General features: G+C 41.3%; 2 protein-coding genes across 3 annotated transcripts; one reads left to right on the top strand and one right to left on the bottom strand.

The window, feature by feature from the left end:
• Nucleotides 1-1,346: 1,346 nt before the first annotated feature.
• On the top strand, nt 1,347-12,771 carry MAK16 (MAK16 homolog). Its single transcript, XM_024765059.1, has 10 exons — nt 1,347-1,436; nt 4,074-4,123; nt 4,216-4,325; nt 4,427-4,491; nt 4,678-4,829; nt 5,571-5,625; nt 9,201-9,275; nt 10,011-10,124; nt 11,211-11,276; nt 11,438-12,771. Exons 1-10 carry the CDS (start codon nt 1,422-1,424, stop codon nt 11,630-11,632), a joined length of 897 nt encoding a protein of 298 aa, XP_024620827.1. The 5' UTR covers nt 1,347-1,421; the 3' UTR covers nt 11,633-12,771.
• Nucleotides 12,068-27,454, bottom strand: TTI2 (TELO2 interacting protein 2). Of its 2 annotated transcripts, none has more exons than XM_024765058.1 (7): nt 26,465-27,454; nt 25,207-25,393; nt 24,601-24,693; nt 15,249-15,436; nt 15,024-15,167; nt 13,193-13,355; nt 12,068-12,281 (listed from the first exon to the last, which is right to left on the bottom strand). In XM_024765058.1, the coding sequence occupies exons 1-7, from the start codon at nt 27,109-27,111 to the stop codon at nt 12,177-12,179; spliced, it is 1,527 nt and encodes a 508-aa protein (XP_024620826.1). In that variant the 5' UTR covers nt 27,112-27,454; the 3' UTR covers nt 12,068-12,176. The 2 variants fall into 2 exon arrangements, with proteins under 2 accessions (XP_024620826.1, XP_024620825.1); XM_024765057.1 differs by having other exon boundaries at nt 12,149-12,281; nt 24,595-24,693.
• Nucleotides 27,455-27,728: the final 274 nt, after the last annotated feature.

Genomic DNA, 27,728 nt, shown 5'->3' with positions numbered 1-27,728 from the left:
GCCGGCCACAAAAAAAAAAAAAAAAAAAAAAAAAAAAAAAAAAAGATGAGTTACTGAAGCAAGGAAGAGCAATTTTATTCGGAAAGCCAGCGGATGGAGAAGATAGTGGCTTTCTTTACACTAAAAGGGGAAGGGGTGTGGCTGACTGAGGCAAACTTCTTGGGGCCATAATTCTTTGTTCTTGCAGCCGTCCACTAGGTCAGGTCAGGATGCTCCTACTAGCCTCCAACAAGGCAAACGTTCTCTGCTCTGCATCCTTTTCTCTCTATATGAATGGGAAAGGGTTACACCTTTACAGGTCAGAGCCTTGAGGATGGGCTCTCCCGCATATTTCAGGCTACAGGCAACATTCTTTTAGTTATTAAGCTGTAGCAAAAGCAAGAGAATACAAAGGTGAACGTAAAAGCAGCAGATCCAATATGGAGTCACATTTGTGCTTCTCTGTTACAATAATACCTGTAGTCCTTGCATACACCCATTTTTCTAATGGGAAACAGCTTTGCTGAAGGTTGACTGACGTGCCCCCAAACATCTAGTAAACTGAAGTTGGTTTTTATAACCTAAATTTGGCTCCCCAAACCAGTGCTAAATCAATGCTTTCTAACAGGGTGGTTCTAATGCCTAGTTTTCATCTGCATGCAACAAAATTATACTATTTATGATATACTATTTTATAATGTGATATGCAAACTAAGGGCCATCCTTATTCTGGGATTGTGCCTTTCTTACTCTACTGGTATTGAAGTGGCTTTTCTTTTGAAAAACGGTTTGAGCTAGTAAAGATTTTCTTCTTCCCCTGTCAAAAGAAAAAGCGCTGGGGGGGAAAAATATCTGACCCAGGAATTTCAAAAGTCAGGACCCAATACCACACCAAACGGGGGTGGGGGTAAGTGCGGAAGCGAGGGTCTTAAGTCTAAAAAGCCCGCGTTTGAGGTCCACAGACTCGGCGAAGGAGCGAGTAACACTGCAGCCCCGACGGCTCGGAGCTGAGGCCCCGCCGGCGGCGGTGCGCGCCCCGCGGAGGGAAGGCCCAGCGGGCGGGGCCGGCGGCTAACACTCAGGGACCGTCAAACCACTCGCTGGACAGGGGCGCTCCCGGCGCTCTCGGCCTCCGCCCTTCGAAATGCCGCCGGCTCCTGCGCGCGCTCCCACGGGCCCTTAGCCGGGTTTACAGTCCCAAGGGGAGCCGGGGACAAAACCTAAGCGGTACGAGCGTGCGGTGACAGTCCAGGGGCGGCGGTGACCTGGCGGCGGATGCAGAAGTTAGACCGCTCCTTAGTCAAGGAGCGCCGCGTAACACCCCTTGCAAAACTCAGAACTCTCGCGATAGGCGAGACTGGGATTCCCGGAAGTGATTCTCCGGAAGCAGTATGGTTGCTTCCCTGCCCTGGCCAGGCTCAGCCCGCTGAACCGCTGACAAGATGCAGTCAGATGATGTGAGTCTCTTTGCGCTGCCACCCGGGTTTTATGAAGTGTGTCTCGCTCGCTTTACGAGACTCAGAAGCCACCTACTCAGCTGGCCCATTAGCGTAGGGTGGCTCCGGAAGCGAGGCTTCCAGGGCCCTGATTTCCGAGCGTGGGGCCCTCACGTGTCTACCCGGGCACTTCGGGGTTAAGGGGTCAGGACACCGCCACCTCAACCCCCGGGGTCGGTGTATCCAGGCCTTGGTGCCTAGCAAGGAAGGACTTTGTGTATGGTCCCCTGGGGACTCGGGAGGCGGCGGGGTAGGGGTGGGTGGCGGCCTGGGGGACGGTACGGTGAAGTTTAGACACCAAATTTAAGCATCCTTTTCAACCATGTGCACGGTACTTTTCAACCTACTTTTCCTGTGTTAGGTTTTTTTTTTACGTTTGCTCCACTCTCTGCCCGCGTCAAAATTTTGGAAGCATCCTAGATTTATTCGTTTAGTTATTTGTATGAGATATATTCAAGCGCCTACAGTGTGCCAAGAGTAATTACTGGAGATTTGGTTGTTATTAAGCCAAGCAAAAGACCTCTATTTTACTGCAGCTCTGGCGGGGGAGACAGTAAACATGTGAACAGTTGAACCGTGTAATACTACTCTGAAAGAAACATCGGGTTGATGCGGATAGGGCTGATTAGGGAAGGTTTCTCTGAATAGAAGGTATCTGAGGCGAGATCTAAAAGATGAGAAGGAACCGCTACTGGGGGCTGAGGGAAAAGCAATCAATCTGGGCAGTAAGAACAGTAAAATACAAAGATCTGGAGATAAGAGAGAAGGAATGTGGTAAAGGACATTAGTGTGACTGTGTTATAGAAATCAAGGGAAGAAAGGTAGGGAGTGAAGTTGGGTATCTTTGCAGGACAAGATCATGTAGAGTCTTGGAGGAGGTGTTTTAAGGCTTTTTTAAATGAGAAGTGACGTCTGATTTACGTTTGTGAAAATGTCTCTAGTTGTGTGAAAGGCTGTCGAAGGAGAGAAAGAATGAAAGCAAAGAGACTAGAGCATGATGAAAGTAGCTTCAACTAAGGTGGGAGTGGTCATGAAAAGAAATGGATGAATTAGAGATGTGTTTTATCATTGTAACCGGCAAGACTTGGTTATGGATGAAATGAAGAAGGGGAAAAATCAAGGGATTTTTGGATTTGAACAAACCGTTCAGTGGTGGTTTTATTTATGGAGGTGGGGAAGACTAGGGAAGGAACCCAGTATTCTTTTGAGAGGTGTGGAATTGAGAGCTCCATTTGGACCTGTGAATGTGTTTGATGCCTTTTAGATATTCAAGTGGAGATGTCAAGTAAGCAGCTGCATGTATATACAAATCTGGTGCTCTGAAGAGAAGTTTGACCAGGAGATGACAGTTTGGGAGTCATCAACCTGGAGATGATATTTAAAGCCACAAACTAGAATTAGCTCCTACTTCTCCAGTTTCATTTCCTCTTACCTGTTTCCCACCATCCCCTGCCAAACACACATCCTGTAAAATTCCAAAAATGTTGTTCCATTCTTTAATGCTTCTTTGTGTTTTTCCCTTTAACTACTTCAGAGCCTTTCCCACTTCCTCCAGGCAGCTCACTCAAAGGCTCTCATGCTGTTACACACCTCTACTGTGGCATTTAGATTGCTGCTTTGTGATGCTTTGTTTACATCTCTTTTTCTGTAGCTAGAAAGAAAAAGCTTTTTAAGGATTGTACCATCCTTCATTCAGCACGTGCCTGAGTGCCTCCTGTGTGTCAGGACTTTGAAATGTCAGTGTCTTACATAAGTATTAAGTGTACAATAAATGCTGAATGCATATAGAGCATATGAGTTAGTGGAGGATAGCAACAGAGGATCTTCCTTGTCAATGAGATAAAATCATGGTATGTGTGGTACGTATATCCAAAAATCTAGTAGTGTGTGACAACGATGCATAATGAACACATTAAGTAAAAAAAAAAAAAAGTCACTACTATATATATAATCTCATATTGTTTAAAATATACATGTAGGCATGCTAGTTGGTATAATATACAAATTAAAATACTACGATATTGGGGCTTCCCTGGTGGCACAGTGGTTGAGACTCTGCCTGCTAATGCAGGGGACACAGGTTCAAGCCCTAGTCTGGGAAGATCCCACATCCCGCGGAGCAACTAGGCCCATGAGCCACAACTACTGAGCCTGCGCGTGTGGAGCCTGTGCTCCACAACAAGAGAGGCCGCGATAGTGAGAGGCCCGCGCACCGCGATGAAGAGTGGTCCCCGCTTGCCACAACTAGAGAAAGCCCTCACACAGAAATGAAGACCCAACACAGCAAAAATAAATAAATAAACTAATAAACTCCTACCCCCAACATCTAAAAAAAAAAAAAAACTACAAAATTGTATCTCTGGGCAGTAAGGTTATGGTTAGCGCTAATTTGTATTTACTTTTCCTACAAGAATCTGTTATTTGTGTAAAAAAACAAATAAATCAGACTATTTTACAAAGCATTTCTTTGTCCTCTCATTCTTCAAAGACTCATTTCCTCAGTAAAGCAGGGTGCTGCCCTAGCGCATTGTTCTCTTGGATTAATATGGCATCTGCTAGGTAAGAGCAATTGAAATGGGTTTCTACTCTGTCTTGCAGGTTATCTGGGATACACTAGGAAACAAGCAATTTTGTTCCTTCAAAATAAGGTGAGTCTAGATTTTCAACTTGGATACAGATTCCGTCAGTTGCCCTCTTGGCATCCCATCTTATAATCTGTGCTCTTTTCCTCTCATTCTAGAACCAAGACTCAGAGTTTTTGCAGAAATGAATACAGCCTGACTGGACTGTGTAATCGGTCGTCCTGTCCCCTGGCAAACAGTCAGTATGCCACTATCAAAGAAGAGAAAGGTAACTCCTCAGTTTTAACTTCCAAGAGAAGTACTCAACAGCTTTTAAAAGGATACTTTTTAGTCTCTCCGTAAATAATAATAAAACTATTTATCCTGCAGGACAGTGCTACTTGTATATGAAGGTTATAGAACGAGCAGCTTTCCCTAGGCGTCTCTGGGAACGGGTAAGACTTAGGACATAAAATCATGACGACCATTGATCAAGAGCAAAAAGGCCACATGCTTTTCTCACTTCCTTGACCACGTCTACCTTAAATTCTTGGAGCCGTCCTTATTAGGCCCCATAAGTGTCGTTAACAGCGAAGACTTAATATGACCCTTGCCCTTCAAGCTTCCTTTCTGTTTAACAGGTCCGGCTTCATAAAAACTATGAGAAAGCACTGGAGCAAATAGATGAAAATCTAATTTACTGGCCCCGTTTCATTCGACACAAATGTAAGCAGAGATTCACCAAGATCACCCAGTACCTAATTCGAATTAGAAAACTTACACTAAAGCGGCAGTGAGTATTGATCGTTCATTTATTTGTTTTTAGATTACCTTTCCATGCATCTTATTATGAAGCTGAGATATTGTGAAACCTCTAGTAATGTTTTCTGTTAAGTTCAACTTTGGGTAATTTTTTATGACATGCTAAGCAGCAGTAGCTTTACCACAGATTAAAGTTGTGCCCTTTAATTTTGCAGGATTTTAAAAACAGTAGACTACAACTTGATTATCAGCTTCAGAAAATTGTCTTTTTAACCCTGAGGGAATCCTAAAATTAGGGAGTTGAAAATGATCTTAAAAATGTGAAATGGAGTGTAAGAACTTTACTGTGGGTTCATTGAAAACTTACTTTTTTAAGTGATATGAAATCCACAGAATTAATTGCATGCATCTTTAAGGAGTGATAGGCCCTAATTCATTGTGACCTGCAGAGAAAGCTAGAGATGTCAATCTTCTGTAGAAAATTATTTTTTCTTAGCTTGCGGAAGCATTAATCTTTAGCATTGTAAATGCCCTCAGAAGTTTCAGGATGCCTAAGGCATCCTGAAACAGCCATGTATATGAACAATGTCAAATATATGTAAAAATGCCTGACTTTTTATAGCATTAACTATCTAGACAATTTTATGTAATCTTGCTATATTTAGCTAAGCCCTACAAAATCAATTCCAATCCTGTTTTTTCTTCTTTTTTTTTAAAGGAACGTGTAGAACATGTAATTGGGGTTTCTGATCATGTGTTTTATTTCCCATAGGAGGAAACTTGTTCCTTTGAGTAAGAAGGTGGAACGGAGGGAAAAAAGAAGAGAGGTAACTTATTCTGATAATCGTAGGTTCTGTATTTTCATTGAGGGTAGGGCTGTAGTCAGGTAGTCAGGTCTCATGAGAACGATTCAGTCACTGCTGTCTGTGAACCATTCGGGCCCTAGATTATGGACAACAGTATTAGTTGTATATGCTATCTGATATTCCATATCTGAAGATTATGACTTTCAGGGCAGGTTAAAATGTGGGTACTTTGGGGGTATGTGTAATGGAGAACAGAAAAAATACCTTAAATAGAGATCCACAACTCCTTGTCTGAAATTCTTGAGGTCACATTTAGAATTCTGGTATGTTGCCAATCATGTTTTACATATTACCCTCAGCCAGCTTTGAGCATTCTCATTAAACACTAGTAGCTGTGCAGTGAAATGTAACAATGTTTCACTAGATGAATCCACACTAGATGGAATTTAATAAATGTTTTTTAAGGAGCCTCATGTCAGTTCAGGTCATATTAGGCATCTAAACTGGGTTTTGGGGGTTCTGAAATTGCTGCTAAGGGATTAATAGGGATTAATTGGGATTATTTGTTTCTTTGAAGTAAACTTGTCAGCTTTGTTACTGAAGTAGTGAACAGTGATGATAATATTTTGCTATCCATGGAGAATCTAGTCAGGAAATTCCAGCCTTTGTCATAGAGAGCAGTCTGCCAGTCCACCTCATGAGACCTCACTCAGGCTGAGTATTCTTATGCTTTTAAGACCCAGAAATTAGCTTTTCCTGACAAGTTCACATTTTCAGTAATTCTAGCTATTTGCTTTGCTTACCATCCTTCCACCAACAGACATTTACCTCAGCATTTGTCATGTCCTATCAAGGAATAGCTTTAATAATCTTGATGCTTTTGTTTCCATTCATCACATAGAGTTCTGTATCTCAAACCTGTTATATCATTCATCTCCAAACTTATTTTTTTGGTGCCGAAACCCAGGATTGAATCTCCAAACGTTTTTGATCACTCACCCCATCAATAAAATTTTTGAACATATGCTCCCCAATATACTACTTGTAAATGTTATTATACATGTATATTTGCACTAATAGGTGTATTATAAGTAAAAGTTTGTGATGTAGTGAAGTGAAGGTTTGGTTCTCAGCAGTGTAAATTTGCCTTTAAGGGCTGTTATAAGTGATAAGAAAGCTCAGAGACAGACAGAAAGGAGGGCCTTTTTTTTTTTTTTTGCCGTACGCAGGCCTCTCACTGCTGTGGCCTCTCCCGTTGCGGAGCACAGGCTCCGGACGCGCAGGCTTAGCGGCCATGGCTCACGGGCCCAGCCGCTCCGCGGCATGTGGGATCCTCCTGGACCGGGGCACGAACCCATGACCCCCGCATCGGCAGGCTGACTCTCAACCACTATGCCACCAGGGAAGCCCAGGAGGGCATTTTTGAGTGCCTGCATTTAGTACTTGCTGTTCACTTTTCATTCACCACCAATTATGCAGACATTTTTGTTTAAATCTGGCTAGTGAGTTTTCATCCTCCCTGAGTCAAAACAGGCATTCTTGCAAACGTTTCAGAAGAAATTAAAATTTTCTATTTTTACCAAATAAGTTTGAAGCCCTCTGAAATAGATTTGGAAGATTTTTAAATGGGATAGAAAATGGCGTTTCCAAATTTTTTAAGTGTGTGATTGCAGCTTTTATAGAAGACACGTTTTCAGCAATGTCACATATAGATGTAATCACTTTTTTAAATGTTCTAGCCACAGAACAAGGTTTTTTTGGAAAAACAGTTCTTTCAAACTCCCTGTTAAAATATTGCCTTTCCTTTGAAGGAACAGTGAGTGTATTTATTTTTTAAAACTTCTGCTACAGAGGCTTCCCTGGTGGCACAGTGGTTAAGAATCCGCCTGCCAATGCAGGGGACACGGGTTCGAACCCTGGTCTGGGAAGATCCCACATGTGGCGGAGGAACTAAGCCCGTGCACCACAACTACTGAGCCTGTGCTCTAGAGCCTGCGAGCCACAATTACTGAAGCCTGTGCGCCTAGAGCCCGTGCTCTGCAACAAGAGAAGCCACTGCAATGAGAAGCCCGCGCACTGCAATGAACAGTAGCCCCCGCTCACCACAACTAAAGAAGGCCTGCATGTAGCAACGAAGACCCAACACAGCCAAAAATAAAAACAAACACAAAAAACCTTCTGCTACGTTACATACTGCTGACAGCCATCTGTCATCTTAGAAAAGGTTGACAAATCTGGAACATTTTTCTCTTTGTGAAAAATGCATGGTTCTTTAAGTTCTACAACTCTTTTTAAAGTACTAAATCTTTAAATAACCAGCATACATCTTTAAAACTACTCCCTATCTTATTGCAAAGTATTCAATATCATCTGTAAATCCACTTAACCAAGCAATAGCTATAGGCTGCAATAATCTGAATAAAGGAGTGAGGCCACCACTTTCAAACTCTTGTGCAGTATTTTTTCCCTTGGCATATCTTGCTCACTGTAATGTGACACACAACTATTTCCTTTATGGACAGAGTCAAGGCAGCTATGTGTGTGCATAAAAATGTGTAATAGTTAATATCTTAAGGAAAAAAATATACAAAAAAGTTTTGAGTATTTGCTACATCTCAGTGGATCACCCCTGAGGTGTGAGCACCCGCGTTAGAGAAAAATGTAGATCACAGTAACCTTCTAACTGCTCTGTGTGCTCCCAGTCTCCCTGCATTGTAATTGATCCTGTGCATTGTTCATCCTAACATAGCTTCAGTGTGTAACACTAACATTCGCTATGATTTTTACTCTCAAATTAATGCACAGTCTTTGGCAAGAAAGGCAGATTGAGGTTACATTTTTATGTTTTGTTTGTGTAAAGGTTGATACCATGTATCATTTCCTACAAAAGACCACTGAAGAGATTTTTTGATCTACTTTCTATCACATGGAATCTAACACCGTTTTAGAAAGCGTAAATGGGTGACGGTCTCTGTTTCCTTTTCGCAGCTTTTATGGAGTCTGCTTCAGGACTTCTAATTTTCTGAGACACTTAAATGTATGTAGACCTACTTGCTTTGTGTATCTGTCAAAGAATTTGTAGAATTTAATTTAGAAATCTATTCATAAGGGACCTCCCTGGTGGCGCAGTGGTTAAGACTCCATGCTCCCAATGCAGGGGGCCCAGGTTTGATCCCTGGTCCAGGAACTAGATCCCACACGCATGCCACAACCATGGAGCCCACGAGCCGCAACTAAGACCCAGTGCAACCAAATAAATAAATTTCAGGGGGCCCAGGTTTGATCCCTGGTCCAGGAACTAGATCCCACACGCATGCCACAACCATGGAGCCCACGAGCCGCAACTAAGACCCGGTGCAACCAAATAAATAAATTAAAAAAAATAAAAATGATCAAACTATTTTTAAAAATCTATTCATAAAACCATAGGAATTTTTTTAAAGATACATATATCTGATTGGACAGGCAGAAGTTCCTATTACAGTAAGAGGGAAAAGGGGATTACATCTTTCACATAAAAACTTGATTTCTCCCACTTCTACAGGCTGAAAAGTGAGTCTAATGAAGTAAATGGGTTTGCTCTTTTTCTCTTACAGGAAAAGGCATTAATAGCTGCTCAGCTGGACAACGCCATCGAAAAGGAATTGCTGGAGAGACTGAAACAAGATACGGTGAGAAAGCTAGAAACTTTGGGGTACAGATTTTATTTTTTAGGTGGTAATATGCTAGGAAATGTAGGAATAGTGGGAAATGTGTTTTATTTTTAAAGATGCTAGAAAGATCTTCACCTTGATTTTATTACTGGAATAAAATAGATATCATATAGACCCTGGCTTCCTCATTTTAGTTTCCTGATCAAGCACATAAAATACTTTAGTTACTCTTGATACTTCAGTAGAGAGACCTTTCCTTTTTTGCCATTATTCCCAACTCCCCCTCCCAAACACAACAACTCCAGATCTCTCTATAAAAGCCGTACAGTTTCGATCCTCCTGCCTATTCATCCTAGACTTTTAAGGTTCTTTAAAATGAATTTTTATTGTCTTTTGAAAAATTTATGTCATTTACAGAAACAACATGAATAAAACTTACTTTTTCCTTACTATTTCCCCTTTATCAGCAAAATTACATTTGTTCCAATCCATGGGTTTTATAGACTATTAAGTTTTAAGTGATCTGGTATCCATCCTTCATAGAAGGTGCCTGTTTGGTATTAATCGCTGATTATTTAAATGTCAAATATGGGTTTTTGAAAGACACTGCTGGCTCTAGGCCTGAAAATAATATAGTAATATTACTAATTATTCTTGTTTGATCACTGAGGAAAATAATATACTTGTTGGACAGTGGACTTCAAGCATAAGATCCAAATGTGGTTAAAGCTGACCCACGTTTATGTTCTTTAGTATGGCGACATCTACAACTTCCCCATCCATGCCTTCGACAAGGCCCTGGAACAGCAGGAGGCAGACAGTGGCTCTTCAGATGCTGAGGAAAAAGATGATGAAGAAGATAAAGAAGTAAGCTTTGTGTTTTTGCTTTGTCAAGCAGTAACCTATGGGATGAGATTTTTTTTTTTTTTTTTTTTTAATTTATTTTTGGCTGTGTTGTGTCTTCGTTGCTGTGCACGGGCTTTCTGTAGCTGCGGTAAGTGGGTGGCTACTCTTTGTCGCGGTGTGCAGGCTTCTCATTGCGGTGGCTTCTCCCGTTGCGGAGCATGGGCCCTGGGCTCACAGACTTCAGTAGTCGTGGCTTGCAGGCTCTAGAGCGTAGGCTCAGTAGTTGCAGCGCATGGGCCCAGCCACTCTGCTGCATGTAGGATCCTCCCAGACCAGGGCTCAAACCCGTGTCCCCTGCATTGGCAGGCGGACTCTTAACCACTGCGCCACCAGCCCGATGAGATCTATTTTTATGTAATTGAGAGAGAATATCATTTTCATTTCTCTAACCAAAATAGATATTTGGTTATTTTTTCCTATCATTTTTGATTAATTTGGTTCAGTAGTGGCTGCTTTGTTCTCCAGGTTCAGCCAACAAACTATTTATGCATTGACAATTTGATCTTATTTATTAGCATTCTAAAATTTTTCCTGCAAGATGACAAATGAAGGGTCCTTATTAGCTGAGGGAATATAACAGTAAGGAACCTACTGAAATTTACAAGGGGCTTAATTTTACTGTTAATATAGGGGAAGTACTTAAATGATAGTATTTTTAGGTAAAGGGCAAATTTAACAAGTAGATTCACAATAGACTCACACAGGTACACGGGTGTAACTTTTCCTAGTCGTAAACTATTTTTTAATATTTGAAATTAACTTTTTGTTGAATGTGCAAATTGTTTGCTCTTGTACTGTATATTGATTTTGACCATTTAAAATGAGGATGTTTTATCTCTCATGATTTAAATCAGGCATGAGAATTGATATCCCCGAAGTGTTTTAAATTCAGAAGTATTAAACTTGGAAATAAGTTGATTTTGCTTGCCTAGTAAGTAGACTCTCATTCTGTTTATGTTATTGATGCACTTATCAAAGAATAAAACCAGATGTCTAAGCTGAATTTTCATTATGTATCTTGAACATAACAGTTACATTTTATTTTAGGATGTGGGAAAAAGAGAGTTTGTGGAAGATGATGAAGTTGATGAGAGTGACATAAGTGATTTTGAGGTGAGGTTCATGGGTAAAAATCTGTCCTTTGGCTTCAGACAAAAAAGGGGGAGGGGAGTTCTGGTCACACAGAGCAGATAAATTCTCTAGTTTTAGTTCTAAATAGGCAGTTTGGGGAATGAATCTAGTGTCTTTCCTATTTTTTTCCCTCCCCATATTAGGACATGGATAAACTGGATGCCAGCAGTGATGAAGATGAGGATGATAAATCCTCCAGTGAGGAAGAAGAAAAGGCCGTTGACACTAAACACAAAGGCAAAGCACCCTTGAAAGGACCTTTGAGGAGGAAAAAAGCATATGTAGAGATAGAGTATGAGCTGGAGACAGAGCCCGAGGCCAAGGCCAAAACCACGTGATTTCCCTTCAGACGTTTATAAACAGGACTGGACATTTTGAACTTCTTCCCTTTTTTTTAATCTTAAACACATACACACTTCTGGGTTTTGCCCTTTATCTTGTTTTTAACACAATATTTGTGTTTTTAATATTTATGCTACTTCTGTGGGGCAAAAAATATGGGAGGGAGTGGAGAAAAGCCTAAATTGTGAACAGAGTATTTTTATAGCATTGTTACGTGTGCTGGAGTAACAGCTTGAGCCCAAGAAACGTAACAGATGAGTTTGTGGGTGTAAATATTTCTAAATGTTAAATGCTACCCACCCGTTTCCTTGGTATCCTACCCCTGCATTCCTCCCCCTCCCCCCTGTATTTAGAAATGTCCAGACTTCAATTTTTTCATGTTTCTTTTCCCTACTTCTATGGGAGTAAAAAGGAAAGAAGGAAAAATAAGATCTAAGTTATAATGTTTAATATAAATATACCTTTTTCCTGAAATGATTCCATTTAAAACAATTGGAACAGAAAGAAAATCTTTTCCTCTTCAGGAAAGTAATACAAGTCTTAAGTTGCATTGTAGGGAGCTCCTTCAGAAACCTGCTGCACTCTTCGGATATAGTTCCCCACCTTACTGTCTTCACAGCTTTGGGGAATTTTAGCCAGGAGACCCTGAAACATCAAACCAAACAGCGTTTGTTTTTTGTTTGTTTGATATGTTTTCCTTTTACCTTGGTGGTTCTTTCTTGGTACCATACTCAAAGAAGGAAGGACGGATGACACTAGGGCACAGTTCACAGAACAGGTGTAACTTTAGAAACAGAAATATCCTACTGGAGCACAGAGAAGTAGCTTACTACCAGTCAGGGTGAATCAAGATTAAATCTAGGGCTTGAAAAGTGCCCAAGATTAAAAAGCCAAGATGAAATAATTTGAATAAACCATGCTACCCCTAAATATTTTTAGGATATGAATTTCTTTTCATGCTGCCTTATAACTTTCAATTGATTTCTAAATGGGGTAAGAAATGAGACAGTAATTTATAAATTATGTATACGTGGACACACAGCTATTGTATGCTATGGCTTTGAGAAGTTAACTCCTGTGGAATATGAGACCAAAGGAAGAATTCCCACGTGGATAAGTAAGCATGTGGAAAACACAGTTGCCTCTGAAAAACTGGAAACATTTCTGGTAACTGAATTGCTTACTCTACCTAAATTATTACTCCTTGGTGGTTTATAGCCCATTATTTCAACCTTTTTTTTTTTTTTTTTTTCATTCAGACCACTAGAACAGAACTTAAATTTCTCGATCGTGATCCTTTTGCCCATTCTCTGTCCTGGCTCCAGAAACATCCACTGATCCTCTTGCCTTTTGGTCTAAACAGTTCTGAATAGCTTTAAAGGAAGAATAAGGTATTAATCAAACTCCATTGAAGGCTAGAAGGCTCAGAGGTAGAGATTCGAACCCCCCACGTTCATTTACAGACTTGGTCAGGCACTTAAATGTAAATTAGAATCACAGGAATTACCTGAGGATGAAGAAGCCTATCAGAAACCAAGTCACAGACTGTCCCTTACCTTCACCTGTCCTTCAGAGCAGCGGTCCAGGAGAATTAGGCAGTCTGTGGCCTCTTCTAACAAGGCACTCTTAACAGATTCGGGTGTGAGGCTTGAATCCCTTGCTACATCACATATCAGTTTCAAGAGAGCCTTCAGTAAGACCACAAGTCTACAGGGAACTCTGGAATCAAGAAGAAAAATGATGTTCAGACTCCGAATCAGGATATTAAAACTGAAAGAGACTTCAAAGGCCATCTAGTAGAAAACCCTCATTTCATAAATGAAGGAACTGAAGTCAAAATTTAAGACCACAGAGCTGGAAGCAGAACTCGAGACCAGACTCCAGATTTCTGAACTTTAAGGCCCTTGGTTTTTTCTACAGCATGCTGCCCATACACACTGACATTCTGGCCTGCCCAGGAATACCTAGTTTCCCTCCATAAGCATGGTCCTACCGTAAGCAAACAGCCCCTCCTGAAAAGGGAGAACTGGGACCTCCCTTACCAGGGGCCTATACTTTTGACCAGAGAACAGGAAATGGTCCACAGTTCTTTAGCTTTGATGCGGTCTTAGGCCTGGAGATTAAAAATACAGTGAGGGAAATAAGCTTGGCTTTTGAGACTTACGTGTCAATTTGAGTTTTCTGTCACTATATTTCTAGATCCTAGATTACCACCACTTAGGCCCAGTCTATTTACTTCTACTTAGTGTTTCTAAAAGTTTTTATGATAATGATTACACAAAATTGTAAATGCACTTAATGCCACTGAATTGTACACTTTAAAATGGTAAATTTTATGTATTTTTTAACCACAATAAAAAAAAAACTAAAAAGCCTTAAGGAAGCTGAAAAATAATTAAACTTGTAGTGTGAAAATATAAATAAACTATACTTCTGGGCAGAAATGTGACTGGGAGAAGAAAAGTTTCCATCCCTCATCTTGATCTAAAAAACATTAAGTGTTTTCCTATAACTTGTGTGCTGCTCAGCCCTCCACCTGTCATCACTCAACACACAATTTGCTGTTTCCCACTCCCCAGGCTCCGGCCCCTCCATAATTGACATTCATTTTCTGACCTCTTCTACTTGGACAGTATTAGTCTGATTCAATTTCATTCATGCACCTATTCCAGTCACTTTAAAAATATCTGTGTACTTAATACCAGGTTCTGAGTAAGTTCTGGAGCTCTCAGTGTACTCAAGTGGTCAGTCTTCCATCCTCCTGGAGCTTCTAGTTCAGTAGAGGAGAAAGACAGCAAATAAATGCAACCTCGTTACAAATGTGACTGTGGGGTACATTATGAGGAGATGAGAGAATACGGCTCAGAACAGAGACACCCACGTATTGCTGAGGCACTGGACTCTCGCTGAATTAAACATTTCATGCAAGAGAGCCTTCTGCAGACCCAACATGTTTGGGTTCCAGCTTGCTGTTCGGGACACCTACCTCGAGCCAGAGTTGGAATGCTAAGCAAATATATCCCAGATCAGTATTCTGATTACCACAGATGTTCAGTGATGTGCTATGAGTGCTCCATTCTCTATCAGATTTAAGAAACATTATGGTGAACAAAGTTAAGTACGTCTACTGTAGCACTGCTTAATGGCCTTTAAAACTCTAATATGCATTATAAATCCAGAGAAATGTACACCTGAAGGAACTGACTATATTATATCTTCAATGCCACTTTCACAGTTCAAAATCCAATTGGTATGGAAAAACAGGAGGTATTCAAATATATGGCACGTCCTTAATACTTTGTACTGAATGTACACCTGGGCAAGTTCTGAAGGGAGTATCGGCTGAGTTTTGCCCCTCTTAGCACACCTGTCTGCTGGCTGTCATACCTGGGCCAAGTATACCGCATGAGAAGTTTTAGGGCTTCCAATATCTTCAATCTAGCCTCCTCCTCGGGTCCATCATAAACCTCCAGATAACCAATGATGACTCGATCCAGCCTCTTCAAGTGCCGGACAGTTAAGATCCCCAACCTAAAATTGACAGAGAAAATGTGACTCCAAAGAGTGAAGTTGAAGTTGAGTATGGCCACGCCCAGCTGCCCTGGGACTCACCTCTTCACGAAAGCCGGTAGGTTTCTTGCGTAAGTCCTGCGTAAGAGAAGGCGGTGCTCAGGCTCCATGTGCATCAGGATCAGCTGCAGGACCTCGTCACAGTGTGTGGTGGGTCGGGCTGCATCTCCCTTCCAGTGCAGGGCTTTCTCCAGGATGGGGAATAAATCCAGCAGACACAGGAGCACAGCCTAGGAGGAAGTAATAGAAAGGAACTGTAGTAAACGAATTTGTATTCACAACACTCAGATTTTTCTAGCAACTTCCACTAATCTACCATCCTTGGGGTCTATGTCATAGAATTCTAGAACAGTCTAGTAATAAGTTTAATGTATATTACTTTACATTTTCAAACTTTTTTTACATTCTTTTATCTCCATCGGAGCGTCTCAAGGTAATACCCTCTCCTCAGGATGATTCTTTGCTAATCTATAAAATTGGAAGAATAGCAGAGCTAAGACTTTAATCCAAAACTTAGGAGTCTAAGTCTACTGTCAGTAAATTCCTGAGTCTAAGTGATATTTTACAAGTATTTACAATAAAACCACTCCCAAACAGAATCTCAGATGATCCTATTTGTATCCACTTTGACAGCCCTATCTGAAATTTCAATGTCTAGGCACTCCCTTTTAGCTCTCCCGGGATCTTTGTTTTTTCTTTTATGTCTTTTTTCCTTTTTCCTTTTTTTTTTTTCCCCTTAAATCACCATCTCAAGAGCCCTAACACCTTTCTGGCTGTTAGCACAGCCTGGGTTCTCAAAACCAAAAATAGTATTTAAAAAAGAAAGGGGACAGACTGAGGTGGGAGGAGGGAGACTAGGCATAAAATAAGAAACAAGGTAATTTCGACCTCTGATTTTATATAACTTGTTTCTGCTGTCTTCAGAATGTTCTCTGCACACCCCCCATAGTTGAAACTATTTTTTAACATCTTTACTGCAGTATAATTGCTTTATATTGTTGTGTTAGTTGCTGCTGTATAATAAAGTGAATCAGCTATATGTATAAATATATCCCCATATCCCCTCACTCTTGCTTCTCCCTCCCATCCTCCGTATCCCACCCCTCTAGGTGGTCACAAAGCACCGAGCTGATCTCCCTGTGCTATGCGGCTGCTTCCCACTAGCTATCTATTTTACATTTGGTAGTGTATATATGTCCATGCCACTCTCTCACTTCATCCCAGCTTACCCTTCCCCCTCCCTGTGTCCTCAAGTCCATTCTATACGTCTGCGTCTTTATTGCTGTCCTGCCACTAGGTTCTTCAGAACCTTTTTTTTTTTTTAGATTCCATACATATGTGTTAGCATATGGTATTTGTTTCACTCTTTCTGACTTACTTCACTCTGTATGACTTACTTCACTCTGTATGACAGACTCTAGGTCCATCCACCTCACTACAAAAAATGCAATTTAGTTTCTTTTTATGGCTGAGTAATATTCCATTGTATATATGTGCCACATCTCCTTTATCCATTCATCTGTTGATGGACACTTAAGTTGCTTCCATGTCCTGGCTATTGTAAATAGAGCTGCAATGAATCGTGGTACATGACTCTTTTTGAATTATGGTTTTCTCAGGGTATATGCCCAGTAGTGGGATTGCTGGGTCGTATGGTAGTTCTATTTTTAGTTTTTTAAGGAACGTCCACACTGTTCTCCATAGTGGCTGTATCAATTTACATTCCCACCAACAGTGCAAGAGGGTTCCCTTTTCTCCACATCCTCTCCAGCATTTATTGTTTGTAGATTTTTTTATAATGGCCATTCTGACTGGTGTGAGGTGATACCTCATTGTGGTTTTGACTTGCATTTCTCTAATGATGAGTGATGTTGAGTACCCTTTCATGTGTTTGTTGGCAATCTGTATATCTTCTTTGGAAAAATGTCTATTTAGGTCTTATGCCCATTTTGGATTGGGTTCTTTGTTCTTTGCATATTGAGCTGCATGAGCTGCTTGTATATTTTGGAGTTTAACCCTTTGGTAAGGATTAAATCCTTTTTCCCAGTTGCTTCATTTGAAAATATTTTTTCCCATCCTGAGGGTTGTCTTTTCATCTTCTTTATGGTTTCCTTTGCTGTGCAAAAGCTTTTCAGTTTCATTAGGTCCCACTTGTTTTTGTTTTTATTTCCATTTCACTAGGGTCAAAAAGGATCTTGCTGTGATTTATGTCATATAGAGTGTTCTGCCTATGGTTTCCTCTAAGAGTTTTAGTGTCTGGCCTTACCTTTAGGTCTTTAATCCATTTTGAGTTTATTTTTGTATATGGTGTTTGGGAGTGTTCTAATTTCATTCTTTTACAGTAGCTATCCAGTTTTCCCAGCACCACTTATTGAAGAGGCTGTCTTTTCTCCATTGTATATTCTTGCCTCCTTTATCAAACATAAGGTGACCATATGTGTGTGGGTTTATCTCTGGTCTTTCTATCCTGTTCCATTGATCTATATTTGTTTTTGTGCCAGTACCATACTGTCTTGATTACTGTAGCTTTGTAGTATAGTTTGAAGTCAGGGAGCTTGATTCCTCTAGCTCTGTTTTTCTTTCTCAAGATTGCTTTGGCTATCCGGGGGCTTTTGTGTTTCCATACAAATTGTGAAATCTTTTGTTCTGTGAAAAATGCCATTGGTAGTTTAATAGGGATTGCATTGAATCTGTAAATTGCTTTGGGTAGTATAGTCATTTTCACAATGTTGATTGTTCCAATTCAAGAACATGGTATATCTCTCCATCTGTATCATCTTTAATTTCTTTCATCAGTGTCTTATAGTTTTCTGCATACAGGTCTTTTGTCTCCTTAGGTAGGTTTATTCCTAGATATTTTATTCTTTTTGTTGCAATGGTAAATGGGAGTGTTTCCTTAATTTCTCTTTCAGATTTTTCATCATTAGTGTATAGGAATGCAAGAGATTTCTGTGCATTGATTTTGTAACCTGCTACTTTACCACATTCATTATTAGCTCTAGTAGTTTTCTGGTAGCATCTTTAGGATCCTCTGTGTATAGTATCATGTCATCTGCAGTGACAGTTTTACTTCTTTTTCGATTTGGATTCCTTCTATTTCTTTTTCTTCTCTGATTGCTGTGGTTAAAACTTCCAAAACTATGTTGAATAATAGTGGTGTGAGTGGATAACCTTGTCTTGTTCCTGATCTTAGAGGAAATGGTTTCAGTTTTTCACTATTGAGAACGATGTTGGCTGTGGGTTTGTCATATAGGGCCTTTATTATGTTGAGGCTAGTTCCCTTGACACCTACTTTCTGGAGGGTTATCATAAATGGGAGTTGAATTTTGTCAAAAGTTTTTTCTGCATCTATTGAGATGATATGGTTTTTCTCCTTCAATTTGTCAATATGGTTTATCACATTGATTGATTTGCATGTATTGAAGAATCCTTGCATTCCTGGGATAAACCCCACTTGATCATGGTGTATGATCCTTTTTTTAAAATTTTTTTAATGATCCTTTTAATGTGTTGTTGGATTCTGTTTGCCATTATTTTGTTGAGGTTTTCTGCATCTATGTTCATCAGTGATATTGGCCTGTAATTTTCTTTTTTTGTGACATCTTTGTCTGGTTTTGGTATAAGGATGATGGTGGCCTCGTAGAATGAGTTTGGGAGTGTTCCTCCCTCTGCTAAATTTTGGAAGAGTTTGAGAAGGATAAGTGTTAGCTCTTCTCTAAATGTTTGATAGAATTCGCCTGTGAAGCCATCTGGTCCTGGGCTTTTGTTTGTTGCAAGATTTTTAATCACAGTATCAATTTCAGTGCTTGTGATTGGTCTGTTTATATTTTCTGTTTCTTCCTGGTTCAGTCTCAGAAGGTTGTGCTTTTCTAAGAATTTGTCTATTTCTTCCAGGTTGTCATTTTATTGGCATACAGTTGCTTGTAGTATATCTCATGATCCTTTGTGTTTCTGCAGTGTCAGTTGTTACTTCTCCTTTTTCATTTCTAATTCTATTGATTTGAGTCTTCTCCCTTTTTTTCTTGATGAGTCTGGCTAATGGTTTATCAATTTTGTTTATCTTCTCAAAGAACCAGCTTTTAGTTTTATTGATCTTTGCTATTGTTTCCTGCATTTCTTTTTCATTTATTTCTGATCTGATCTTTACGATTTCTTTCCTTCTACTAACTTTGGGGTTTTTTTCTTCTTCTTTCTCTAACTGCTTTAGCTGTAAGGTTAGGTTGTTTGAGATTTTTCTTGTTTCTTGAGGTAGGACTGTATTGCTATAAACTTCCCTCCTCATACTGCTTTTGCTGCATTCCATAGGTTCTGAGTCATTGTGTTTTCATTGTCATTTGTTTCTAGGTATTTTTTGGCTTCCTCTTTGATTTCTTCAGTAAGCTCTTGGTTATTTAGTAATGTATTGTTTAGTTTCCATGTGTTTGTATTTTTTATAGATTTTTTTCCTGTAATTGATATCTAGTCTCATAGCGTTGTGGTCGGAAAAGATACTTGATACGATTTCGATTTTCTTAAATTTACCGAGGCTTGATTTGTGACCCGGAATATGATCTATCGTGGAGAATGTTCCATGAGCACCTGAGAAGAAAATTTATTCTGTGGTTTTTGGATGGAATGTCCTACAAATATCAATTAAATCCATCTTACTTAACGTATCATTTAAAGCTTGTGTTTCCTTATTTATTTTCACTTTGGATGATCTGTCCATTGGTGAAAGTGGGGTGTTAAAGTCCCCTACTATTACTGTGTTACTGTCGATTTCCCCTTTTATGGCTGTTAGCATTTGCCTTATGTATCGAGGTGCTCCTGTGTTGGGTGCATAATACTTACAATTGTTATATCTTCTTCTGGGGTTGATCCCTTGATCATTATGTAGTGTCCTTCTTTGTCTCTTGTAATAATCTTTATTTTAAAGTCTATTTTGTCTGATATGAGAATTGCTACTCCAGCTTTCTTTTGATTTCCATTTGCATGGAATATCTTTTTCCATCCCCTCATTATCAGTCTGTATGTGTCCCTAGGTCTGAAGTGGGTCTCTTGTAGACAGCATATATGTGGGTCTCGTTTTTGTATCCATTTAGCCAGTCTATGTCTTTTGGTTGGAGCATTTAATCCATATACATTTAAGGTAGTTATCAATATGTATGTTCCTATTACCATTTTCTTAATTGTTTTGGGTTTGTTATTGTAGGTCTTTTCCTTCTCTTGTGTTTCCTGCCTAAAGAAGTTTCTTTAGCATTTGTTGTAAAGCTGGTTTGGTGGTGCTGAACTCTCTCAGCTTTTGCTTGTCTGTAAAGGTTTTAATTTCTCCATCAAATCTGAATGAGATCCTTGCTGGGTAGAGTAATCTTGGTTGCAGGTTTTTCTCCTTCATCACTTTCAGTATGTCCTGCCACTCCCTTCTGGCTTGTAGGGTTTCTGCTGAGAGATCAGCTGTTAACCTTATGGGGATTCCCTTGTGTGTTATTTGTTGTTTTTCCCTTGCTGCTTTTAATATGTTTTCTTTGTATTTAATTTTTGATAGTTTGATTAATATGTGTCTTGGCATGTTTCTCCTTGGGTTTATCCTGTATGGGACTCTCTGCAATTCCTGGACTTGACAGTCATTTCCTTTCCATATTAGGGAAGTTTTCAACTATAATCTCTTCAAATATTTTCTCGGTCCTTTTTTTTCTCTTCTTCTAGGACCCCTATAATTCGAACATTGGTGCATTTAATATTGTCCCAGAGGTCTCTGAGACTGTCCTCAATTCTTTTCATTCTGTTATCTTTATTCTGCTCTGTGGTAATTATTTACACTATTTTATTTTCCAGGTCACTTATCCTTTCTTCTGCCTCAGTTATTCTGCTATTGATTCCTTCTAGAGAATTTTTTATTTCATTTATTGTGTTGTTCATCTCTGTTTGTTCTTCAGTTCTTCTAGGTCCTTATTAAATGTTTCTTGTATTTTCTCCATTCTGTTTCCAAGATTTTGGATCATCTTTACTCTGAATTCTTTTCAGGTAGACTGCCTATTTCCTCTTCATTTGTTTGGTCTGGTGGGTTTTTACCTTGCTCCTTCATCTGCTGTGTATTTCTCTGTCTTCTCATTTTGCTTAACTTAGCGTGTTTGGGGACTCCTTTTCGCAGGCTGCAGCTTCATAGTTCCCATTGTTTTTTGTGTCTGCCCCCAGTGGCTAAGGTTGGTTCAGTGGGTTGTGTAGGCTTTCTGGTGGAGGGGACTGGTGCCTGTGTTCTGGTGGATGAGGCTGGATCTTGTCTTTCTGGTGGACAGGACCGCATCCGGTGGTGTGTTTTGGGGTGTCTGTGAACTTAGTATGATTTTAGGCAGCCTCTCTGCTAATGGGTGCGGCTGTGTTCCTGTCTTGCTAGTTGTTTGGCATGGGATGTCCAGCACTGTAGCTTGCTAGTTGTTGAGTGGAGCTTGGTCTTAGCATTGAGATGGAGATCTCTGGGAGAGCCCTCCCTGATTTATATTACATGGGGCCAGGAGGTCTCTGGTGGTCCAATGTCCTAAACTCGGCTCTCCCATCTCAGAGGCACAGGCCTGACCCCCAGCCAGAGCACCAAGACCCTGTCAGCCACATGGCTCAGAAGAAAAGGGAGAAAAAAATAAAGAAAGAAGGAAAAATAAAATAATCAAAATTTTAAAAATTTGTAATTGTTAAAAATAAAAAAAAGAAGAAAGCAACCAAACCAAAAAACAAATCCACCAATGATAACAAGCATTAAAAACTATACAAAAGGGCTTCCCTGGTGGCGCAGTGGTTGAGAGTCCGCCTGCCAATGTAGGGGACACGGGTTCATGCCCCGGTCTGGGAAGAACCCACATGCCACAGAGTGGCTGGGCCCGTGAGTCATGGCCACTGAGCCTGCATGTCCGGAGCCTGTGCTCCGCAACAGGAGAGGCCACAATAGTGAGAGGCCCGCGTACCGCAAAAAAAAAAAGAAAAGAAAAAACAGACAGACAGAACCCTAGGATAAATAGTAAAAGCAAAGCTATACAGACAAAATCACACAGAGAAGCATATACATGCACAGTCACAAAAAGAGAAAAAGACAAAAAGTATACATATATGTATATATTAAAAAAAAAAAGGAAGAGAGTAACCAAATCAATAAACAAATCTACCAACGATAATAAACTCTAAATACTAAACTAAGATAAACATAAAACCAGAGACAAATTAGATGCAGAAAGCAAACCCCAAGTCTACAGTTGCTCCCAAAGTCCACCACCTCAATTCTGGGATGATTTGCTGTCTATTCAGGTATTCCACAGATGCAGGGTACTTCGAGTTGACTATGGAGATTTAATCCACTGCTCCTGAGGCTGCTGGGAGAGAGTTCCCTTTCTCTTCTTTGTTTGCACAGCTCCCGGGGCTCAGGTTTGGATTTGGCCCCGCCTCTGCGTGTAGGTCACCTGTTGGCATCTGTTCTTCGCCCAGACGGTACAGGGTTAAAGGAACAGCTGATTTGGGGGCTCTGGCTCACTCAGGCCAGGGGGAGGGAGGGGTATGGATGTGGGGTGAACCTGCGGCAGCAGAGGCCAGCATGACGTTGCAACAGCCTGGGGCGCGCTGTGTGTTCTCCCAGGAAGGTTGTCCCTGGATCATGGGACCCTGGCAGTGGCCGGCTGCACAGGCTCCTGGGAGGGGAGGTGTGGATAGTGACCTGTGCTTGCACACTGGTTTCTTGGTGGCTGCAGCAGCAGCCTTAGCGTCTCATGCTGTGTCTGGGGTCTGCGCTGATAGCCGCGGCTTGCACCCATCCCTGGAGCTCGTTTAGGCGGTGCTCTGAATCCCTTCTCCTCACGCACCCCAAAACAATGGTCTCTTGCCTCTTAGGCAGGTCCAGACTTTTTCCCGGACTCCCTCCCGGCTAGCCGTGGTGCACTAGACCCTTCAGGCTGTGTTCACGCAGCCAACCCCAGTCCTCTCCCTCGACCAAAGCCCGAGCCTCAGCTCCCCACCCCTGCCTGCCCCGCCGGGTGAGCAGACAAGCCTCTCGGGCTGGTGAGTGCCGGTCGGCACCGATCCTCTGTGCGGGAATCTCTCTGTTTTGCCCTCCGCACCCGTTGCTGCGCTCTCCTCCGTGGCTCTGAAGCATCCCCCCTCCACCACCCACAGTCTCCGCCCGCAAAGGGGCTTCCTACTGTGTGGAAACCTTTCCTCCTTCACAGCTCCCTCCCACTGGTGCAAGTCCCGTCCCTATCCTTTTGTCTCTTGTTTTTCCTTTTTCTTTTGCCCTACCCAGGTACATGGGGAGTTTCTTGCCTTTGGGGAGGTCTGAGGTCTTCTGCCAGTGTTCAGTAGGTGTTCTGTAGGAGTTGTTCCACACGTAGATGTATTTCTGATGTATCTGTGGGGAGGAAGGTGATCTCCACGTCTTACTCTTCCGCCAGCTTGAAGGTCTCTTCACAGCAGATGCTGTGCGCCGCAGCCTGCCCAGGACCCTATCGTTTACGTCTGTCCTGGTGTGATTCCAAACACCACGACTGAAACTCTTATTCATCCTTTATAAGCAAATATCACCTCCTTACCCGATCCTCTTAAAACCACCCCAATACCACCAAACCTCATTAGCTGCCTACTGTTCAACACCCACTGCACTTTACAGAAAACTTTTAATAGATTTATTACTCTGTACTGTATTTGCATATACAATATATATATTTACACAAATGTCTCTCCAAAGGATTTCTTAAAGTCAGAAACCCTGTCCGACTCATTCATTCTTGGAACCTACAATGGTTACTGGCACACAGTAGGTACTCAATGTCTACTGGATGAAAGAATAAATGACACAAAAAACCCAACATCCAAGGAGTTCCCAGAGTGTGTGTTGATATAAAAGCAGCCCAGAAGTAAAGACACTTAAAGTAATAAAAATGGAACATTTTTGGGAGTTCCCGGTCAGCCAAGTGGTTAGGACTCGGTGCTTCCACTGCAGGGGGCTTGGGTTCAATCCCTGGTTGGGGAACTAATATCCTGAAAGCTGTGTGGCCAAAAAGAGAAAATAAAGAAAAAGGAAAGCAAAAAAAGAACCCATCTCTTTTTTGCTCATAAATTGGTGAGACTAAAAAAAAATTAAAAATAAAAAATAGAACTTTTTCAGACATAAAGCTGCCCCCAAGTGATATATAATTGACCCAGATGAAGATAAAACACTGGCTTTTCTGTGGAGACTCAGGAATGTGGATGTCTCTTGGTATTGAGACATTTTCTAGTCATTTGCTACCCCCATATTTTCAATTTGTCAGTGGCTCTCAGTTATCATCTTTACCTTCCTAGAAGAGTAAAATGTGTACCAAGTATTCTTATTCACATAGTGCCACCTTCTACTCAAACTTGAGAGCTCAGACTCAGAGTTATGAACAAATCTTACCATTACCTGAATGAGGTGGTGCTCCCGTGTGTACAGGTGGTTGAAAAGGGCGTGGTATAGGACTTGGGCCCTGTTGTACTGCAGCAAATCAGCAGCTGGCTGCAATCAAACAAATTACCCCATTAAAAGCTTCCCAAGGTTGGCAAAATGTTGATAATTTTTGAGATTGAACATGGTACATGGGATTCATTATACCCCTCTCTCTACTTCTGTGTATATTTTAAAGGCTCCATAATACACAGTTTAAAAAAAAAGCAGCTTCCTTGACTAATAGATTGCACATTTGGGTATAATCCCTCTCAGCTTCTGAACTTTTTGTTCCTTGAAAGTCAGTTGTTAATGACTCAAAGTCTGGTTCTTCAGTCTGACGATGGTCTACGTTTCTTATATACATCACCTGTAAGATACAACCTACTAGGTTGGCAGAGGAAAATACAGAGAGAAAAATATAAATTAGTGAATTGAGAGTCACATGACAGCATTAAAAGAAAGCCAGTTAATAAAAGGTATAAACATGGGTAGCAGTAGAGCAGTGATGTCATGAACGAGGAATGGCCATGATGACTCAGCCTGCACCATCGGTACAGATGACAGAGAACGGAGGCCACTTACCACATTTAGCACAATGTGATGGAGGCAGTGGACACCCAGGATTTTGTTCTCGGTTTGATAGTCATCTGAGATGAGCAATGATGGGGGAAGTACCCTTTCCAGATGTTGGCTCAGCCAGGGTCGAGTGACCTTTTGCAGAGTCCATGAGAAAACATGTTTGGTGGCTGGGTTACTCTTCCAGGAGTCCCTAAATGGAAATGTGAAACCACATTAAGTGACATGGTGTCCAGTTCAAGCTAACTATATTTTCTTATACTTGAAAGAAAAATACATCCCACATAAGATAACTCAATGTTAACAACATACTTTTTAAAGATTTAGATCAAAATAACGTACAGAACTTACACTAAATACATTTATCACCCAGGGCTCTGGGTCTAAAGAATATCCGATGAAAAGCAGCCAGTTATAACCACAGCCATGTAAAGAATCTGTGGTGATGGTGGTGGTTACAGTGAGAAAGTGTTGAGAAGGGAGAGAGGAGGAAAGGAAATGTCTTCAGTATCACTATTATTATTATTATTACCACATGGGAGCAAATGAATCAATATTCAAACAGCAATTTATAGCTTATAAAGTGAGTTTACACACATTACTCAACCAATCTTCAAATACGGTGTAACAGGTAATGTTATCTTTATATTGCAAATAATGAAACTGGTCCTATTCAGAAGCAATAAAAAGAAGCAAGAGACATCCTCAAAACTAAGCCTTTTACCTCCACATTCCTGGTAAAAAGACAGTTATGTACTCACTTTTTTCTCATCGCTCCAGGGTCACAAACACAAATGTACAAAGTAGCAAGTGGAAACTCACAGAAAATACTTTAGCTAACAGCAATCTAAAGGACTTTCATTTTTTCATCCCAAACACGCTTCCATATCTAATAACTAGCGATGAGCTTCACGATCCCTAAGTTTAAATTCAAACCATAAGTTTAAATCTTCTCGAAGTTTAAATCTTCTCCGAATCCCCAACCCCACCTAACTGAAGAAAGTTAAGTCTAAATAAATGGGACTGAACTTCCAATTTTAGGGCAGTTGTCAGGACTGGAAAAAGCACTAGAAAATCAAGTCTGAAGACCTGGGTTCTAATGTCGAACTTGCCACTACCGAGTTAACGTCATCACAATCACAACCGTTCTGGGCTTACAACACCTTTATGTCGCTGATGCAGAAACAAGACTCCTTTGAGCTCTAACCTTCTAAAACATTAGTCTGAAGCTTAAGTCGGTGGCCCTTACGGCAGGAGTACTCACTTATTCAAATCGGGTTTGAGAAGCCCCATGACCGCAGTAAATCTCCCTTGCTCATCTTCATTTTCTCCGTGGAGGAATCCAGCCACAGAACCACACTCAGTAACCTGAAGCAGTAAGGCGAGCACCTGTCCAGCGACGCCCTGAGATTTTGGGCTGGTCCATGGTTGCTCCAAGTTGTGTGTGATGGCAAAAATATAGATGGGTCCTGCCAAGTGACGGAGGCCTGCCTTCCATGCAGGGCAAACCAAGGAATTCTTAGCGGTCTCAACTTTCCTCAACAGCTTAAGGAAGAGTAACCCAACTGCTGCCGCTTTCTCGGCCACTTCGGAGTGACGATCACCTCCCCCTTCCGGCCCCTCGGGAGGAGCTGCATACTTCCCCAGGGCTTTTGCCACCTGCCCCAGCATCTCGGGCATTCCACGGAGCGAGGTGTCACTCCCCGCAAATAACTGATCACATTCTTTGGCATCTAGTACAGCACTGAGGTCCCGAAGAGCTGCATTTCTGGCCTTGCCCCGTCGGGATTCCTGACCGGCAAACTGGTGCAAGATCTGAGAGAAGGCCTGTCCGAGGGCGGAGGAAGGCCACGGTCCAGGAAAGGAAGAGCCCTCCCGAGGTGGGGATTCCCGAGAGCCGTCAGGCTCCATGCCTCAGACCGAGGACGAGGATGGAGGCGAGCGGGGGTCCGCTAAAGAGGGAAGGAAAGATAACTCCGGGGCTGGGATTCTCTCAAAGAACAGAACTAAAATCAAATAAAACGGCGAGACGTCTTGGAGGACCGAGGGAGAGTCTAGCCCGCAGAAGAGTAAAGGTATAAAGGAAAAGATGCGGGAAAGGGGGTTCTCTGAGAGTAACAGAAGCTCAGATTCCCAACAGTGGAAGGGAGAAATTACTCTTGCCTCTCTGAAGACTCAAAAAAAAAAAAAAAAGAAGAGAAAACAAAAATATCCTAAAGAGCCTGAGAAATAAATCTCTAAGGCGTGACACTAACAGGGCCGCCGTTACCTTCAGCCCTTCCGGCACGCCTGCGCCTATCAGGATCCGACTTAGCAAACGTCGTTGCCGCAAAGCACAAGGCTAGCTTCCGCCATTACCGCGGCTACGCTCCGTCATTTCACGACGTACTACCGTAAAGCAATAGCGACCCGGGTTCAAGAGAGGGTGGAGCTATGGAGAGTATATTTGCATGGATAATAGCCGCATCGCTATTTGGTTTCTGTTTTCACTTACTGAGGTAGAAACGAAAGAAGTATCAGGCAATATC

Source organism: Neophocaena asiaeorientalis, unplaced genomic scaffold, assembly GCF_003031525.2.
Source record: "Neophocaena asiaeorientalis asiaeorientalis breed wild unplaced genomic scaffold, Neophocaena_asiaeorientalis_V1.1 scaffold14, whole genome shotgun sequence".
In the NCBI taxonomy this organism is placed as follows: domain Eukaryota; kingdom Metazoa; phylum Chordata; class Mammalia; order Artiodactyla; family Phocoenidae; genus Neophocaena; species Neophocaena asiaeorientalis.
Note: the sequence above shows the minus strand (reverse complement) of the source record. Positions and strands in the feature narration are given on the sequence as shown.

Coding starts and splice junctions, on each gene's coding strand:
- MAK16 (XM_024765059.1), top strand. Junction 4,492..4,677: donor CTAGGCGTCTCTGGGAACGG/GTAAGACTTAGG, acceptor TCTGTTTAACAG/GTCCGGCTTCATAAAAACTA. Junction 11,277..11,437: donor GTGACATAAGTGATTTTGAG/GTGAGGTTCATG, acceptor TCCCCATATTAG/GACATGGATAAACTGGATGC.
- TTI2 (XM_024765057.1), bottom strand. CDS start 27,111: ATGGAGCCTGACGGCTCTCGGGAATCCCCACCTCGGGAGGGCTCTTCC. Junction 15,437..24,594: donor ACCACCTCATTCAGGTAATG/GTAAGATTTGTT, acceptor ACTTCCTCCTAG/GCTGTGCTCCTGTGTCTGCT. Junction 12,282..13,192: donor GCTCTGAAGGACAGGTGAAG/GTAAGGGACAGT, acceptor TTGATGTTTCAG/GGTCTCCTGGCTAAAATTCC.